The following is a 16,575-nucleotide window of genomic DNA, read 5'->3' as shown; positions in this document are numbered from 1 at the left end:
ACCCTAGACAGGATTTGAATCAAGTAGTATCTCGCTCTGATAGTATAAGCAGTTTACAGATCTTTCATACATAGGCTGGGATTCATTCTTTCCTGCCTGGGACCACCTTCCCCAGTTCAGTCTTTGTTCCTAAGGTGTTTCCAGGTGTTGAGTTGTAGGGGGAGTGAGGCCCAGTGGTGATGTCACTGCCCCCTTTTATAGTGTCTTCCATGTGGAGGGAACTTTTGTTCGAACTTCCAAGCAAATCCCCCTGCACAGTTTGTGAAAAAGTACAGGCACAAGATGGAGTCCAGAATCACATGATTTAGTCACATGCCCTTACATGCTTCGATGAGTCATAGCAGCCATTAATCATATACTGGCTGAAGCATCCACAGGAAAGCCCATCAAGTGAGAATAAGCTTTTCCCGTGGCCCATTGTGTTCATAGATGGGTCAGTATCTTGAATAGTCCACTCCCAATGTGCTGGCTAGACTGAATGTAAACTAACTTGTGGGAGTTACCCAGGAGCAAGCACATTTGAAATACAGATGCAGAGTCAATATTCATAACTCCAGATACAAAAATGATACATGCATACAAATAGGATAATCCTATTCTGCAAACCATAACTTTTCCATTGACACCTCATGTGACATATTTTGTACAAGATACATGATGATTATATCACTATGGTGAATCCTTCTGTGGTCTCTTTGGGGCAGCATCATCTTTTGGTTCTGGCACAGTGGTATCCTGGTCCATGACTGAGGCTCTTAGGTGTGGTTTCCATCCATAGAACTCTTTACTACTTTACTTTGGGGATGGGGATGATACTTTACAATGTAAAAGTGGTAAGGAGCGCCGCTCCCCCCTTCGTTCTAGGTCTTAAAAACAAAAAAAAACCACTTCCCCCTAATGAGTTTGCTTTTCCAGGGATGAGGATATGGATGGAGAGTGGGAGGCACCTCAGATTGCAAATCCCAAATGTGAGTCAGCCCCTGGCTGTGGTACCTGGCAACGACCTATGATTGACAATCCCAACTACAAAGGCAAATGGAAGCCTCCTATGATTGATAACCCCAACTACCAGGTAGGCCTTTGTTTCTAGGTAACTTGCTGGCCAGAATCAGAACACTGCTCCCTCTTAAGGTATACCAGTTTACTAAGCAATACAGAAAGACAAGAGACTTCTCATAGTCTCTGTAAAGTGGTGGCATAACCAGGAATGCAAATCACATAACCTCAATCCTTGTGCATTCTGAGGGGACAGGTTCAACTTTTTATTCCCCTTAATAAACAAATAAATGTCACAACTTACCCACGAAAGCGAAAAAATGAAGCTCAAAGCTGCTGCAGCAGGGGAGTGTTTAAATGGGGATGGAGTGGGGGAGAAGCTCTTCTAAATATTTTTCCCAGGAAGATTTGTAGTTGGTTTGTAAACCTCTTTACATAATAAAGATTTACTTAAACTAACTGACTATCCATTGTAATCAGGAATGCAACTTTTTTGTTACAGGTGTGGGGAAACACACTTTTTTTTCCCCTCCCAAGTTTTCGGACCCAAATAGAAAAACAAACTTTGTGTGGTGCATGATGCTGAGTTTTCTTTGCCTTCTCCAGGGAATCTGGAAGCCCAGGAAGATCCCAAACCCAGATTTCTTTGAAGATCTAGAACCTTTCAAAATGACTCCCTTCACTGCTGTGGGCCTTGAACTATGGTCAATGACCTCTGACATCTTCTTTGACAACTTTATTATCTGTACAGACCGAGTTGTGGCAGAAGATTGGGCCAATGATGGTTGGGGTCTAAAAAAGGCAGCGGATGGCGCTGCTGAGGTGAGGAGCAAAAGTTTATTTTTGTATACTTCTAACAATAAAAAATGGGATCTGTTTCTTGTCTAGAAGAGCTTCAAGCTCCTCTAGCTTTCACTCTTACAAAAAACTATGCTGCTAGTCCTTGTTTAAAGAACTTTTTTTTTTTTTTCTTCAAACATGATCTGATACAAGCTTTCAAATTGAAGGATATAATCTTCTCTACCAAAACCAGGCTACATAAGTATCTCTTATGGATTTTTCCTGTTCAAATGTAATGTATTTAAGTAACTTTTTTTAAAAAATAGTTTTTTTCGGAGGGGGGGGGCGTGGCGGCCGTCATTGAACACCGGACTCTTTTTACTATTGGGAGCATAACTTTTTAATCTTGGCCATGACAAATGGCCATCCTCAGAGCCTACTGTTGCATGTTTATAATCTTTATTTTAGATTGTGCAAATATTGTTCCACATACTTTTCTGACTTCAGAAGACTAAAATCATTCATAGAAGACTAAGCTTGGGGCAGGGACCATCTGTTTGAACAGTGCCAAGCACCGTGTTGTTCTGGTTCATGAGTTAGGGCTCCTGGGTGCTACAATAAAGCAAATAATTAGCTTTTGCAATACAGACTAATTTTGTATATATTATGGGCTGTCCCTACTAAGTATGACTGGAGACAGTTACCAGTCCCCACGGGTAGCCATAAAACTTGCTGCGTACAGGAGTAAGAGAGCTAAATACACAAGCCTTCAGGATTCAATTTTATCTTCTAGCCTGGTGTTGTGGGCCAGATGATGGCAGCTGCTGAAGAGCGTCCCTGGCTGTGGGTAGTGTACATCCTAACTGTGGCTCTACCTGTGTTCCTTGTTGTCCTCTTCTGCTGTTCTGGAAAGGTATGAATTTCCTTCTGAAATATCTAGAAATAGGTCAAAATGGGGTTGTGCAAGAACCTGAAAATGGGCAGTTGTTTATTGTGGGACTCTTCTGATAAATTCTAGAAACAGCCAAGCGCTGCAGAGTACAAAAAGACTGATGCTCCTCAACCTGATGTGAATGAGGAGAAAGAGGAGGGAAAAGACAAGGCAGATGAAGAGGAGGAAGAGGAGGAGGAAGCGGAATCAAATGAAGACAAGCAGGGTAAGCATAATGGAGGCTTCTTGAAATGGGGTAGGAACCTGGAATTGACTTACTCTCTCATGTAGAAAATGAGGGCAGTAGTATTGGTAGACCTAGACTGAAGTCAGTGGAGAACTTAAGGTGAATCATTTCTCCCTAGACAACAGAACATAAATTCATTTAATTCTTGATGTTTGGTTAGAAGAGAAGCAAAAGAGTGATGCTGATGTTGGAAGTGCTAGTCAAGAGGAGGAAGAAGATGAGGAGGAAGAGGAAGAAGATGGAAAACCCACATCAGAGGTAAAAGCAAAATGTTGGTGCTCTCTGAGTAGAAGTGATGATCATGTAGGTGGTCCACTAGTGATATTTAATGATTACATAGCTTAAAAAAAGTGAGGCAACTTTTAAAACACATGATCCAACTCCACTGGCATGTGAAAAAAATATAGTTGAGCTTAGTCCATGGTGGTTTAAAAAATTCTGATGGATACTCTGCAATTTGAGGCAATGCTAATATAAGAACTTGAGACTAAAGATATGAAAACAGAGGAAAGGGAATAACCCGTGTCCTGGTCTATACTAGTTCCCATAGTAGAATGCGTTCTAATGGGCTATGATGCCTGAAATATTGGAGAAGCCATAAGGGGGGACGCTTGCCTAGAGTCACTGCACTACTACAATGATGGTCAGGATATGAGAACATAGGTAAACTTGTAAAGCTCTTATACTTACATATATCAGTTTCCCAGACGGGAGGGGCATGCCCCCCCACCAGAGCAGCACTATGAGGTTATTGGGGGAGCAAGGACCTGATGGGGCTGCGATAAAGGGGAGGGGACTTTGTCTGACAGGTTAAGCAGTTAATTCTTTGTGTAGGTGACCTCACTGCAGGGGCCAGGCTCCCTGCCCCTCTCACTCATCCACTGCCACAGCTACCCAACTGACAGTTACCCTTCTCTGCTGGGAAGGCCATGGGTACTCCGCAAGCAGAGAGCCAGAGGGTGCACCCAAGGAGTACTGACACAATCTGTACCTCTCCCAACCCTTCAGCCTGGGAACATCAGCTTCTTCTGCCAGATAGAGCCTGCACAGGGGAACTGAAGGACCAGGTTCAGGAGGTGGGCTGTATTGGGCAGGGGGTCCCAATACTCATGGGGTGCAGTTTTCTGAGGTGTTCATGATTTGGCTAGTACAAAATCCAGTTATCTGTAGTAGTGGCACTGGGATGGACAAGATGATCCAATATTGGTCCTTAAATCTTATATAAACTTTGCAATTTTGAACAGTACCAGAATCACTAGTGCAGTGGTTCTCAAACTTTTGTACTGGTGACTCCTTTCACATAGCAAGCCTCTGAATGCGACCCTCCCCCCCCCCCCAATAAATTAAAAACAATTTTATATATTAACACCATTGTAAATGCTGGAGGCGAAGCAGGGTTTGGGGTGGAGGCTGGCAGCTTGCAACCCCCCCATGTAGTAACCTCGTGACCCCCTCAGCGGTCCCAACCCCCAGTCTGAGAGCCCCTGGACTAGCTTGTGTATGTGGAATGAAATCCTCCAATTTATACAGAGCAGCAGCAAAGCACTACCATACCAATGTGTTTCATTCCTGTTTTGGGAGAGACCTTTTCTAGAGGTGAAAGAATAGTTGAGCCTTCCTATACAGTGTGTTTGGGTGGCTTTTTCAGATTGGCCTGACTGCTGCCATATGGTAGGTGTTGTGTGTACTGAATCTATGGTAAGACTCCCACTGAAGTCAGTGGAAGTAGTGAACTTCATTGAACACTCTGGAAAATCTTGCCCTCAACCATCTTGCTACTCTACTCGGGCAACCAGCAAGGATTCCTACTGCTGCAATGGATTTTTGAAGTACCCTATATACTCGTTCATAAGCCAAATATTTTTGGTAAAAAAGTGACGCATCAAAGGGGGGGTGTCGGCTTCTAAATGGGTCTACACCAAAATTTGATTATTTTAAACTCTATGGAATCATTGGATTGAATATCTAATACATTGTCGTTTTACCTGGCGTGTTCGCAGGCATGGAGCCCCTCAGTTCCCAATGGCCGCGGTTTGCTGTTCCCAGCCAATGGGAGCTGCGGAAGTGGTGTGCCGACCTGCCAGCGGCTTACCCTAACGGGCCAGGAGCCAAAGTTTGCCAACCCCTGAAATATAGGGTCGGCTTATGAAAGGGTCATACAGTTTTTTGCTTTTTTACCTAACCTTCTTGGGGGGGTCGGTTTATAAACGAACAGGCTAATGAACAAGTATATACGGTAGTTGTATTTAATATCTGACTAAAAGCTACATTGGTACCCAAATATCTCCTCTGTAGAGTAGTATAACTTATCCTTTAATATTGCAAAGAGGTGGGCTGGAATAATGGCAGCAGTCTGCAGAAATTAGAAGTCTGCTAGTAAGTAGTTGCCCTGTGGAGAGAACAAGAAATTGTGGTTGGCCCAATCACAGTAAAAGACAAGTGTCTGTTTGAGCATAAAACCAGTAAGCCAAGAAATGAGGAGACACACTTTCTGCTGTAGTTATAGGGAATTTGGAATGCGTGCTTTCATGGTAGCAAAGCATTTTCCTCTTAGAATGATCACAGTATAAGAACCAAATTTTAAAGTGAACTTTCATTGTAAAAAACAAAAGAAGATCACAGTTCATCTAAACTTCAGAGTAAATACTGTGCATCAGCCCTGAAAAGTGGGTTAGCAGTTACAGGGGAAAAAACAAAGTGGAAGCTTTACTAATTGTTGTTTTTTGTGAAAAGTTCATTCTATTTCCAATGTAGTATTGCAGTAGTTTACAACTGTTAATTTGTAGATTAGCTTTAGAGTATTTCCTAACCTTAATAGCAAATTCAGAAGAAAAGACTAGACTTTTTTTTTTTTTTTTAAACCACACTTTCACTTTCTTTCAATACTGCAGGAGGAAGAAAGCATGAATAGGTTGAAAAAATCATAAGAACTTCATCTATGATTATATTTTCCCCCAACATGGTTCTGGGAGAGGACCTTGGATACCTTATGTTGAAACTCAGACAAACCTCAAGACTTCACCATCCGCAGGTTCCAGTCACACTACCCAATGTAACTGAGTGTCTAGCAGTAAAATATTTGCAATCATCTGTTTAAAAAGAACACCATTCCTGTAGCAAGATGCATTTAATGTAATGGGCTGTGGATTTTGGAATGTAACAAAACTAACCTTTTATTTTTGTTTTTAAATAGATTGGTAGAACTTTGCCAGTCTCTCAACCTTAGCTTAATTTAATGTATTAATCGATCAATGAAAAATAACAAATCTAGAAAAATACTAGTTGATGAAATGCAGTTTTTATAACTTTATTTTTTTTATAAACATGGAAATTCCTGGCAATGCCTGTATATCCCTTAAATTTGGTCATCATGTTAGCTGTCAGTGGCTACATTGACCTTTTTTTTTTTTTTTTTTTAAACCCTCTCAAATAAGGAAATTAGGGGTGGGAAGGAAGTTAAAGTCTATGTAAAGAAACTATATAACTAAGATGTATGAATATTCCCAAGAAAGCCCTCTCATGTACTTGTTGAGGGAGAAGCATAGGTAGGCAATGAAATAAGCGTGTTGCCCGTGGCAGTTGCCCAGTTAAGTGTTCACAATTGGCTTAATGGGGGGGTAGGTTTTACTATGGTACTTAGTCTTGCAAGACTCATGGAGGCCGGATGTCTGATTTCTTTAGTTCTTGAGCTCTTCACAATAGGGCAGTGTGGCTGTCTGGGTTTAAAAAAAAAAAAAAAAAAAAATTCTCTTCCTCTGACCCTAGCTTTCTCTGCTACTGTGCAGCTTCTTCAGAGTGTAGGTTGGCCTCCATTGCTGAAAACTACTTTATGCTTGGCTCACTATCAAACTTTTATAGGTGGGTTGTTTTTTGGGGGGGCAAAAGGGTGTTTTTGTTTTTTTAAGCTACACCTACTTCTTTCCAGGGTCCAAACACTGGATACGACAGTGTCCCTAATCTCCTTATTGTTGCCCTGTATGTAAACTCCTGCACAGAGACAGGGAGGTGGGAAAAGAATAGACAAGTAGACCTAAAGACTCATATCAGAAGCAAAGATGTCAGTATTTGTAGATGGGGAAGGAGCATGTGTAATAACCTACCTGGTATGTGTAACCGTTTGAGTCTTTCATCTGCTTTTCTTGTAACAGTTGCATTCTAAATTATATTGTGACTATAGGGGGTTCCAAATCCAGTTAAATAAATTTTTTTTTTTAAATGTCACGTCTAGTATATTATACTGTTGTTCTAAAGTTTTTTGTTTCTTTGTGGAATGCAAATGACCACCACCAGAGCATACCTCTAAGAGGGTAAACTCTGATGCTTTCATTAGTGTACCAAAATGTATTCGGGAGGGAAAGTTAATGTCTACATAGACTGGCTTTTTGCCCTTTGTTCAGAATAACTTTAAATGTCCTCAATTGCTCTCCTTGCACTGAATAGAAACACTCCCATGTTCCATTCGTATTTTTGTTTAGGGTAGGGTAGAAGGTGAAGAACAATTCTAGAAAAAAACATTACCCCAGTTTTTTTAAAACCATCTTACCAATATCTAACATTTAAAAACAGAAACTCTGGCTGCCTGTCCTTAACCAAGAGTGTTGTTGGTGTGTGGTGGTTTTTTGTTTGTTTGTTTGTTTGTTTTTTTAATACCAGTGACCATAAATGCATAGCAGGATTGCTTGACTGCTCTGTAGTGTGCAAATAGAACATGGTAAGTTTAAACTTCTGTTTAGAACTACTTACTTCTAGAAATCAGACATCTCTTCAAACACTTTTTTTAAACACTGCTTCTTACCCTCTCCAAAATAGCTTCTGCCTTGCTGTTGGAAGCTGTTATGTTTTATAGGCACTGCTTTTAATTTAATTCTTCTTGGCTCTCAAGATAGCTTTTTATAGAGGAGCGAACTATTCATGACTTAGTCCCTCCCAGATAAAAATAGGTGTAGATAAGTTTGCCAATTCATAGATGGTCTCTAGTGTTCAGCTACCATCTCGGGCACAATTTACAAACCTATTTTAATGCAATTCAGTTAATGCTGTTTTTATCTTCATGTACAAACTGCCTTAATTTCCAGTATCTTTCTCCTACACACACGCACTCTCTTCCAAAATACTACTAGAGGTGAAATTCTGAAATGCTTTTCAGACATCAGCTATGAAATGGTATTACATTAAAGCTGAATGTACAAGTCTTTCTGCTTCTACTGGACCTCTTTGAAAGGGTCTCCTGTTTGCATGTGATCGCTTTCTTTGGTACCATAGTGTAAATTTTTTGAATAGTCACTACATTAAATGATGAATCTCCACAATGGATAGAAAAACTTCAGTTTTTAAAATCTTTGTCATGGCATCTAACTTTGCCTCCAGTGTTAAACTGCAAGCCTCTTTTGAATAGATAAAAGGATAAGATGCCAGTTTTGTTAAAAGGGTTGTCATTGTTAGCTTTCCAGGTAAAAGGAGAATATATTTATTAAGGCTAACAGTATTTTCTCAATACCTGAAGCTTCAGTTGTCTCCCACCTGTGACTTGAACAGTTAGTGACTCTTAAAAGTACTTGGAAAGAAGTCTGCATTTTAGTAAGTGGAAGGCAGTTTGCACATAAGTGCAGTGGTAAATGGACCTCTTGTAAAGGGTGGTCTTTGGTCTTTATATAGCAAAACCTGAATTATCTCACCTTTTTAATGAAGAAATGTGTTAGATAACTGGTTCTACAGAGCCAAAAGATTCTACCATAGATTCGAGTGTCAGACTGTTCACTTGGCATTTTAATATCTGAAATAAAGAGTATTTTGGAAATACTGAAAAATAGTTGTCTTGGAATTGTGATCAGTGAAAGGAGGTAAAGGAAATATAGCAAACTTACTGATATTTTCTTAGTAAGATGTAAGTGGGATGTAAACTGGTCTTTCAGAGTGTTTTGGTTATCCAGTGAATTAACAGAATTTGAGAATGTGGATTTTAAAATGTATTTGACAGTGTCTAAGATTTGGATCTCTGGGATGGAGAGGGTATTCTTACAAATATTCATTACTGGTAAACAAGTTTTATCTCCTCTACATATGGCTCCACTCAACCTGTGGCAGCACACATGGTGCTAGTGACCAGTTTCTCTGCACCCCTTTGCCATCCCCATATGCACTTATCTCTAAATGCCAGTATTGCCTCCATAAATGGTTTCAAAAGCAAAATCCTCAAGTGTTGCTAAATGAGAACTGTGACTTCTCTCACAGAAAAGTCTTGTCTGTTTGTTTGAAAAAGGATAATTGTAGATGCAGTATGCATATATAAATATATTGGATAAGTTATAAATGTAAGTTTACTCTGATTAATAAAGAAACTTAAATCTATACAGATTTCTTTGTCTAATTGGCTAAAAAATAGCTAAAGGCTTTCATCTCTGGGATTTCAGTATCAAGGTAAAGGGGAGCTGCAGCCTTGCTTAATGGCTACTCTAACAACTAAGCAAAGGGACACAGTGCCTTCAGCAGGTTCTACAGAACACCTGGAGAAAGGGGTAGCTATTGGAGCTGAATCCCAGATGGGATTTATTATAGGCCCACAGTCTGATTAGAAAAAGTAGTAAATGTAGTGTCATAATGAAGCCAGTAGTTATGATGGGCCCAAAAGCCTTGGATTTGTTTAACCATTTTTAGCACTGGATCATGAAAGTAACTAGTCTTGTCTTTTTTTTAATTATGAATAAAACACATTTTATTTATACTCTAACTGCAGGGCATAGGCAGCCCATGATATCTGCCAGCTCTGTTTTAAAGGTTGCCTTCATTGCTAAAAGCTGTGAATCCTAAACATTTTAAATGAAGTCTGTAAATTGATCTTTTTAAGATGGTAAAAGTAAAATCTTTGGTGTGTAAATTGTTAGTTTAAAGCTAGCTAATAAACTGAATGCAAGGATTTGGTATCTCTGGAAATCTGTTAAAAATACAGTTGTGCCCCTTGTGTTGTGCATTTAAGATGTTCCAACCTTATTGCCTAACTCCACTAGTTGACTGATTTCTGTTTTTTAATAGCCAGAGTCTGCAGTCTCATTCCATTTTAATAAGCAGTGGGGTTTGGACTGCTCCAGGCCTTGGACTTGGAGAGTGGTAGAACCTCATCTTTCCACCTTGTTGCACATGCAGTTAACCTGCTGTACTAGTATATTTCTCCTACACAAACTAACAACTTGCTTACAACTGAGTTCACTTTTAATGCAGCAATATTCTTTCATATGTATGGTTCTTCAAGTGATAGTCCCTATTGTATTCCACTGATGATTTACATATGTACACCATGTGTCCGGAGCCAGAGAATTTAAAAGTAGTAGTGTCCATTGGTCTGTGCATGTGCTCTGAACTCCCCTCATGGTTTAGTCCGAAGTCATAAGGGCCAGAGTGGACCGACTGCATCTCCTGTTCCTTCTCACTGCCACATGGTCTTGGTCAGAATGAGTGGTGTCCATTTGCTTGTAATACACTTCCTTAAACTTGTATATAGTGTTTTACAGATTTGTACTGTTTTTATTTTTAAGTAGTTTCTAGTAGCTTTAGAGTAGAATTGTTTGGGCGCCTTTCTTTTGTCTCTGTACCCATATGCAGGTGTACTGGACTCTGCCGAAGACCCCTTGGTCTTAAAATCTCTGCCTCCTGCCCACGTTCCTTCTCAGTCAGCGACGAATACCAACGCTGCCTCTACTGCTTGGGAGAGGGCCATGTTGCATCTAGGTGCAAGCTATACCTGAAGGTTGACTCTCCACCTAAAGTCGGAAGTTGCCATGAGGCCTCGGAACCAGGCTGGGGAACCTCCCTGTAAGTCAGCCTGAGGCAGTCAAGTGCCCCTGCTGCTACGGAATCAGTCTGGAACCAGCGGTACCACCACTATGGATCCTGTGCTGGGGCCTACTCAAGAGAAAAGAAGCACGGTCATAAGCATTCCTCCAAGACCAAGAAAGGAGACTCTACTTCTCTTTCCTCCAGTCATGGTGAAAGAGCATGCGCCAAGCCTCATAAGCATGAGAAGAGGTCCCACAGAAGGACTGATCTGCTGGTACTAGGGACACAGCCAGCATTAGCGCCCCATAAGATGACACCTTTCCGCTGTGGGGAAGTCCACCGCTTTGGCACCAGTACCAAGTATCGAGAGAGTGCCCTTAACTCCTGGGAGATTGGGGAGGGCACCAGAACCCCAAGATGTGTTTGCGCTGGGAGACCTAGCCTCTCTATGCCTGTCCAGACCCTCCACTTCTAGGAGATTGTACCTTTCCCTATAGACAGGCCACATGTGGCCTATTATTCACCTCCCACTTTGGCGATCCACATCCTTCCGACGGTGCCACCTACAAAACTTGTTTCAGAGTTCTCATCTTCAGATGAATCCGATAAGGGGCATTGTCCATCCATCACATACTGCCATCAGGACTATTAAAGGAAGCCATCTACACTGTGGCACTATATCAGCTGCAGCTGCCTCAGAGCCGTTGGTTTCTCACGCCATGGGGGTCCTTCTCAACACCCTCTGGATCAGTCATACTGGCCCTATTGGGGACCTTGGTCACAATACTCATTGCCACGCATTTGGCAAGGGATACTTCTCCAGTTTCCCTGTCCTGCGTGCCTTCCAGAAAACGCTCACAACTGGCGATAGAGAAATAGCTGCTCAGCCTGGTTCCGATGGTACCAAGAGAGCAAGAGAGGTTTCAGTCTTCCTCTCTGGATGTGGGACTTGCTTCGGTGTCCTCTTCACTCTCTGATGACTTCTGCCAGTTTCAGGATCTCCTAAGGAGGGTGGCAGGGGAGCTTTACATCCCACTGGAGGAGGTACAAGATACCCAACACCAGCTCCTGGACATCCTTTATTCATTGGCACTGAGTAAAATTGAGCTACTCATCAACGAAACTCTACTCGAGCTGCCCAGGACAGCTTGGCACACATCTGCTGTATGTACACCTACTCCAAGTGATTGTAGAAGAGGGTAAACTGGTGGTGAGGACTTCGCTGCATCTTCAGCTGATTGAAGTGGACACTTGTGTGGTCCATGGTCATGGGTATAGTTTGTGGCAGGAATTGTGGCTCCATACCTCTGATTTCCACAAGGAGGTACAAAATCATCTAAGATCTCCCTTTCAACAAATCCCATCTTTTTAACCAAAAAATACTATTCCTTGCACACCCTCAAGGATTCCAGAGCTACAGTGCATACCCTGGGTATTTACATGCCTGCATGAAAGTACCAGTTCTACCACCCACCTCCACCTACACAATGCGACCGGACCAAGCAGCTCTTCCATCAGAGGCCCTATGAACTGCCACATAAGCATCAGAAAACTCTGATCACACCCTCCGGGACCACCTTTGCATTCTTCCTCGTCTCAGATGCAAACCACCAGAGAGACAATATTTCTGAAAAACTCTAGAGAGCAGTCAATCACAGTGCCTACTGCATACAAGCACCCCACCCCTTTCGGGGGTCATTTGTATTCTTCTTTTCAGCTTGGAGTGCAATAAGAGACAGGTGAGTGCTAAATGTCACCCACCGTGGCTATACGATAGAGGTCAGCACGCTACCTCATTCACAGCCCCCAATCCTGATCCCCCTCCTGGGATCAATCTCACAACAGCACTCTCACCCAAGAGGTATGCTCCTTACTACAGAGAGGAGCAAGACAGCATGTCCCTCTGGAATATTGAGGAATGGGGTTCTATTCAACTTACTTCCTGATAGCCAAGAAAAAGGGCGGATGGAGACCTATCATGGACCTTTGTTTTCTCAATCGATTCATCCTGAAGCTAAGATTGCTGCTAGTGTTATCATCTGAAATCATCCCCTCATTAGAAAAAGGCATGTGCTTTACAGCTCTTGATATGCAGGATGCCTGCTTTCACAGAGACTTTCATCTGGCCCACGGATGGTTCCTCAGATTTATGGTCAGCTCACATTTCCAGTACAGAATTCTCCCCTTTGGACTCACCATGGCTCCCGGTGTGTTCACCAAGCTTTTCTCGGTAGCAGCTCACATAAGACATTATGGACTTATTGTATTCCCACATTTCGACAACTGGCTTCTGGCAGCACAGTCCAGACAAGAAGCTCAGGCCTCAACCTCTGTTGCTGGGCTTCCTTTCTTCCGTAGGGGTCAGTATCAAAACCAAAAAGTCAACCTTAAAACCTACCCAATGCCTACACTTCATAAGGGCCACCATCAACTCGGTCACAGCTCAAGCCTACCTACTATGGGACAGGTTCCAGATTCCGCAAGAACTGACAATGTCAGTCATAGCCAGGACTTGCCTCTCCCTCCTTGGTTACATGGCCTTGTGCACATATCTCACTGCCTTTGCTTGTCTTCACTTTCGCAAGCTCAGGATGTGGCACCAGAAGGTTTACTTGCCAATTCATCATATTGTGGATCTCAGGCTCACAGCTTCCCCTCTTCCCCAAAGGTACTCTCATCCCGTGGTGAGTCATGATGGGAACCTCATCAGGTCTGTGAAGGAGGAGTTCCCTTCTCTCCCCCACCCCACCCTGGCTTCCTGGAAAGGACTATTGTCACAGATGTCTCCCTTCTAGGCTGGGGAGCACATATGGATGGACATATGACTCAGGGAACATGGACCCCCTTGGGAATCCAAGATGCACATCAACATTCTGGAGTGCTGAGTTGTAAGAAAGACATGCCAGGCCCTTCTCCCCCGCATTTGTTCCCACCATATTTTTATTGTGTTGGACAATACCACGACTGTGTGCTACATCAATAATGGGCACGAGGTCACCAGTTCTGTGTTCATAAGCAGTCCCCCTTTGGAACTGGTGTATCGACCACAAGATAATCTAGGCTACAGCCTCTCCCCCAGGGACACTGAAGTGATTGCAGACTTGCTCAGCAAACGGTTCGTGATCATCTACATGTGGGAACCCCACGACAACGTACTACAAGCCATCTTCAACAAATGTGGAACTCCGACCAGAGACGACTTTGCATCCTCTGTGAATGCATGTTGCTCAAGTGGAGGTCTGGGACAGCACTCTCAGCATGATGCTGTCATCCTACCCTGGTTGGATCAATTCAATTGTTATGTCTTCCCTCCTCTCCTGCTCCTACTGCGGGTACTACACAAGATCAAACGGGACAAAGCGGCAGTCATCCTGATAGCCCCACACTGGCCCAGACAGTTTTGGTTTCCCAACCTCCGTCACATGTCTGCATGCCCCCCAATTCCCTTCCCCTGCTCTACTGATACCATGGCAGCATCAGCCATCCTAATCCATGGGTGCTTTCCCTCAGGGCATGCTGTTTGGATGGGCATCTTTTTGAATGGATGTTCTTCATCAGTACAAAATGTCTGCTAGATGAAAAGCTTATTATCAAATATTTGTTCTCCCTCATGGTACTTAAAACCTGATCAATGGATGACACAAAGCTCAGTCATTGGATGTTTTTTAATCCTTTAATCATTCTTGTGACTCTTCTCTGAACCTCACCCCACTATTTCAATATCCTATGTGAATTGTGGACACTAGAACTGGTAATAGTATTCCAGCAGTGGTTGCATTCATGCCAAATAGAGGTGCAATCTCTCCCCTTAGGTTTTTCCCGCATCTAAGGAGCACATTAGCCCCTTTGGCCACAATGTTGCAGGGGCAATTCATGTTTAGTGGATTATCCACCATCACACCCTCTTTCTCTCCCCCCCCACCCCCTTCACCTAACATTTTTCAGTCAGTGCTTCCTAGGAGAGAGTTCCCTAGCCTATGAATATGGCCTATATTCTTTATACCAAGATATCTACATTTACATTTAGCTCTATGAAAATACGTGGTTCTGCTTGCACCTACTTTATCAAGTGATCCAGATCCGTCTCAGGGCTCTGTCCTCTTCCTTTCTTACTACTCCCTAACACTTTTAATGTGCAAACTTTCAGTGATTTTGATTTTTGTCCTGGAGCTCTGATTAATAGCAGAGAGCCAAGAACTAAGCCCTATAGAACCCAACTCAAAACTACACCTGCTCGGGCCTGAGTTTGTTTAGTTATGTAGTGATACCTATTAGTGAGCCAGTTTTTAATCCATGTAATGAATACTAGGTTAATTTTATATTCTAGTTTTTTTAAACAGTCCTCTAGTACCAAGACAACTGCTTTATAAAAGTCTGAGGGGGAGCCATGTTACTCTGGATCTGTGAAAAGCAACAGCATCCTGTGGCACCTTTTAAGACTAACAGATGTATTGGAGCCTAAGCTTTTGTGGGTGAATACCCACTTCGTCAGATGCATGTGTATTCACCCACAAAAGCTTATGCTCCAATACATCTGTTAAAGGTGCCCCAGGACTCTCTTGCCCTTTATAAAAGTCTGAGTGTATTACAGCACCGCTCTTACCTTTCAGCTACTTAGGGCAGTGGTTCCTAAACTAACAACCTCTGCACCCCTTTCACTAAAATGTGAAGTCGTGTGAACCCCCTCTTAAAAATTAATAGTTCCAGGGATTTTTCTCCTTTACCTGAGTATAAATTATAAAAGCAGTGATCTAAGAAATATAACATTTGTTTTTATCACATGCTTAGTACACATTTAGTATTTATCATTACAGTATTTTTATTACATTATGAAAACAGCAACACTCTTGCAAGACCTCACTTTCACAGCTTGTATCACGTTGAATAAGCCTGTAATAAGACAAGGCTCCTATGTTTCATCAAGGAGTGTCAGATGTGAAACAGCATGAAGGTATTTTAGAAGCCAACTCGAAGAGTTCCTCCTACACAGGCATGCAGGTCTTGAGCAGGGCAGGCAAACAATGTACATTACAACAAAGTTTAAACTACTTCTTCATAATAATTTAAACAATACTAGCTGCCTATTTAATTTTAAAAACAGCAAAAAATCTCCACTTCCCTTTCCATTTCTTATAAGGAGTCTTGAAGTTTATATTTCCTCAATGGGATAGACATGCTTGCATGGATTTGCTTAGCTCTTGGAAAGCCAGGGGCCGGGTTGCTGGCCCAGGGCCCCTAGGGCCAGCTCTGTCTGCCATTAGGGATTTTTTTCCCAAGAAGCCCCTCTAACATTTTGTGAACCCCAGTTTGGGAACCACTGACCTAGAGTGACCAGACAGCATGTGTGAAAAATCGGGATGGGGTGGGGTGTACCAGGAGCCTATATTAAAAAAAAAATTGGGACTGTCCTATACAATGGGGACATCTGGCCACCCTACAGCCAGTAAATATATAGTCTCAAAAGCCCTAGTTACTGTGAGCGGCTCTATTTTCTGCAACCCTCCTTCTACTCCTTAATTTTTCATTCATCAGGCCTCTAGCAGTGCGGGGGCGGGGATAACGAGCCCTGCTGCTTCCCCTGCCCTCTATTGGCTGGAGAAGGCTGATCAACTTGTCAATCACACACAACCCCTGCCTTCCCTTCCCATTCGCCGTTTCCAAACCGCCCCCGCCTCTTCTTCCTCGGTGCCTTTTAAACGCGGTTCGGGGCACCGCCTACAGCATCGTCATGAGGCCACACCCATTTCTCCCGCTCCACCAATCCGCTAGGCCTGAGAAATTGTCCATCATCTCCCGCGACGCCCTGACGTACACGTGACGTCAGACACCACCCAGGAAGCTCCGCCCATTT

General features: G+C 42.7%; 1 protein-coding gene across 2 annotated transcripts in view; it reads left to right on the top strand.

Moving 5' to 3' along the window:
- The window catches only part of CANX (calnexin), a 65,547-nt gene extending 56,245 nt beyond the window's left edge, over nucleotides 1-9,302 (top strand). For both annotated transcript variants that reach the window (XM_054038644.1, XM_054038645.1), the window contains exons 10-15: nucleotides 916-1,072; nucleotides 1,603-1,818; nucleotides 2,570-2,689; nucleotides 2,795-2,933; nucleotides 3,115-3,212; nucleotides 5,846-9,302. In XM_054038644.1, the coding sequence (XP_053894619.1) occupies nucleotides 916-1,072; nucleotides 1,603-1,818; nucleotides 2,570-2,689; nucleotides 2,795-2,933; nucleotides 3,115-3,212; nucleotides 5,846-5,881 (766 nt within the window). In that variant the 3' untranslated portion in view covers nucleotides 5,882-9,302. The remainder of the gene's footprint in view (nucleotides 1-915; nucleotides 1,073-1,602; nucleotides 1,819-2,569; nucleotides 2,690-2,794; nucleotides 2,934-3,114; nucleotides 3,213-5,845) is intronic.
- Nucleotides 9,303-16,575: the final 7,273 nt, after the last annotated feature.

Source organism: Malaclemys terrapin, chromosome 8 (genome assembly GCF_027887155.1).
Source record: "Malaclemys terrapin pileata isolate rMalTer1 chromosome 8, rMalTer1.hap1, whole genome shotgun sequence".
In the NCBI taxonomy this organism is placed as follows: Eukaryota; Metazoa; Chordata; order Testudines; family Emydidae; genus Malaclemys; species Malaclemys terrapin.
This window is presented reverse-complemented; position numbering and strand designations above follow the sequence as displayed.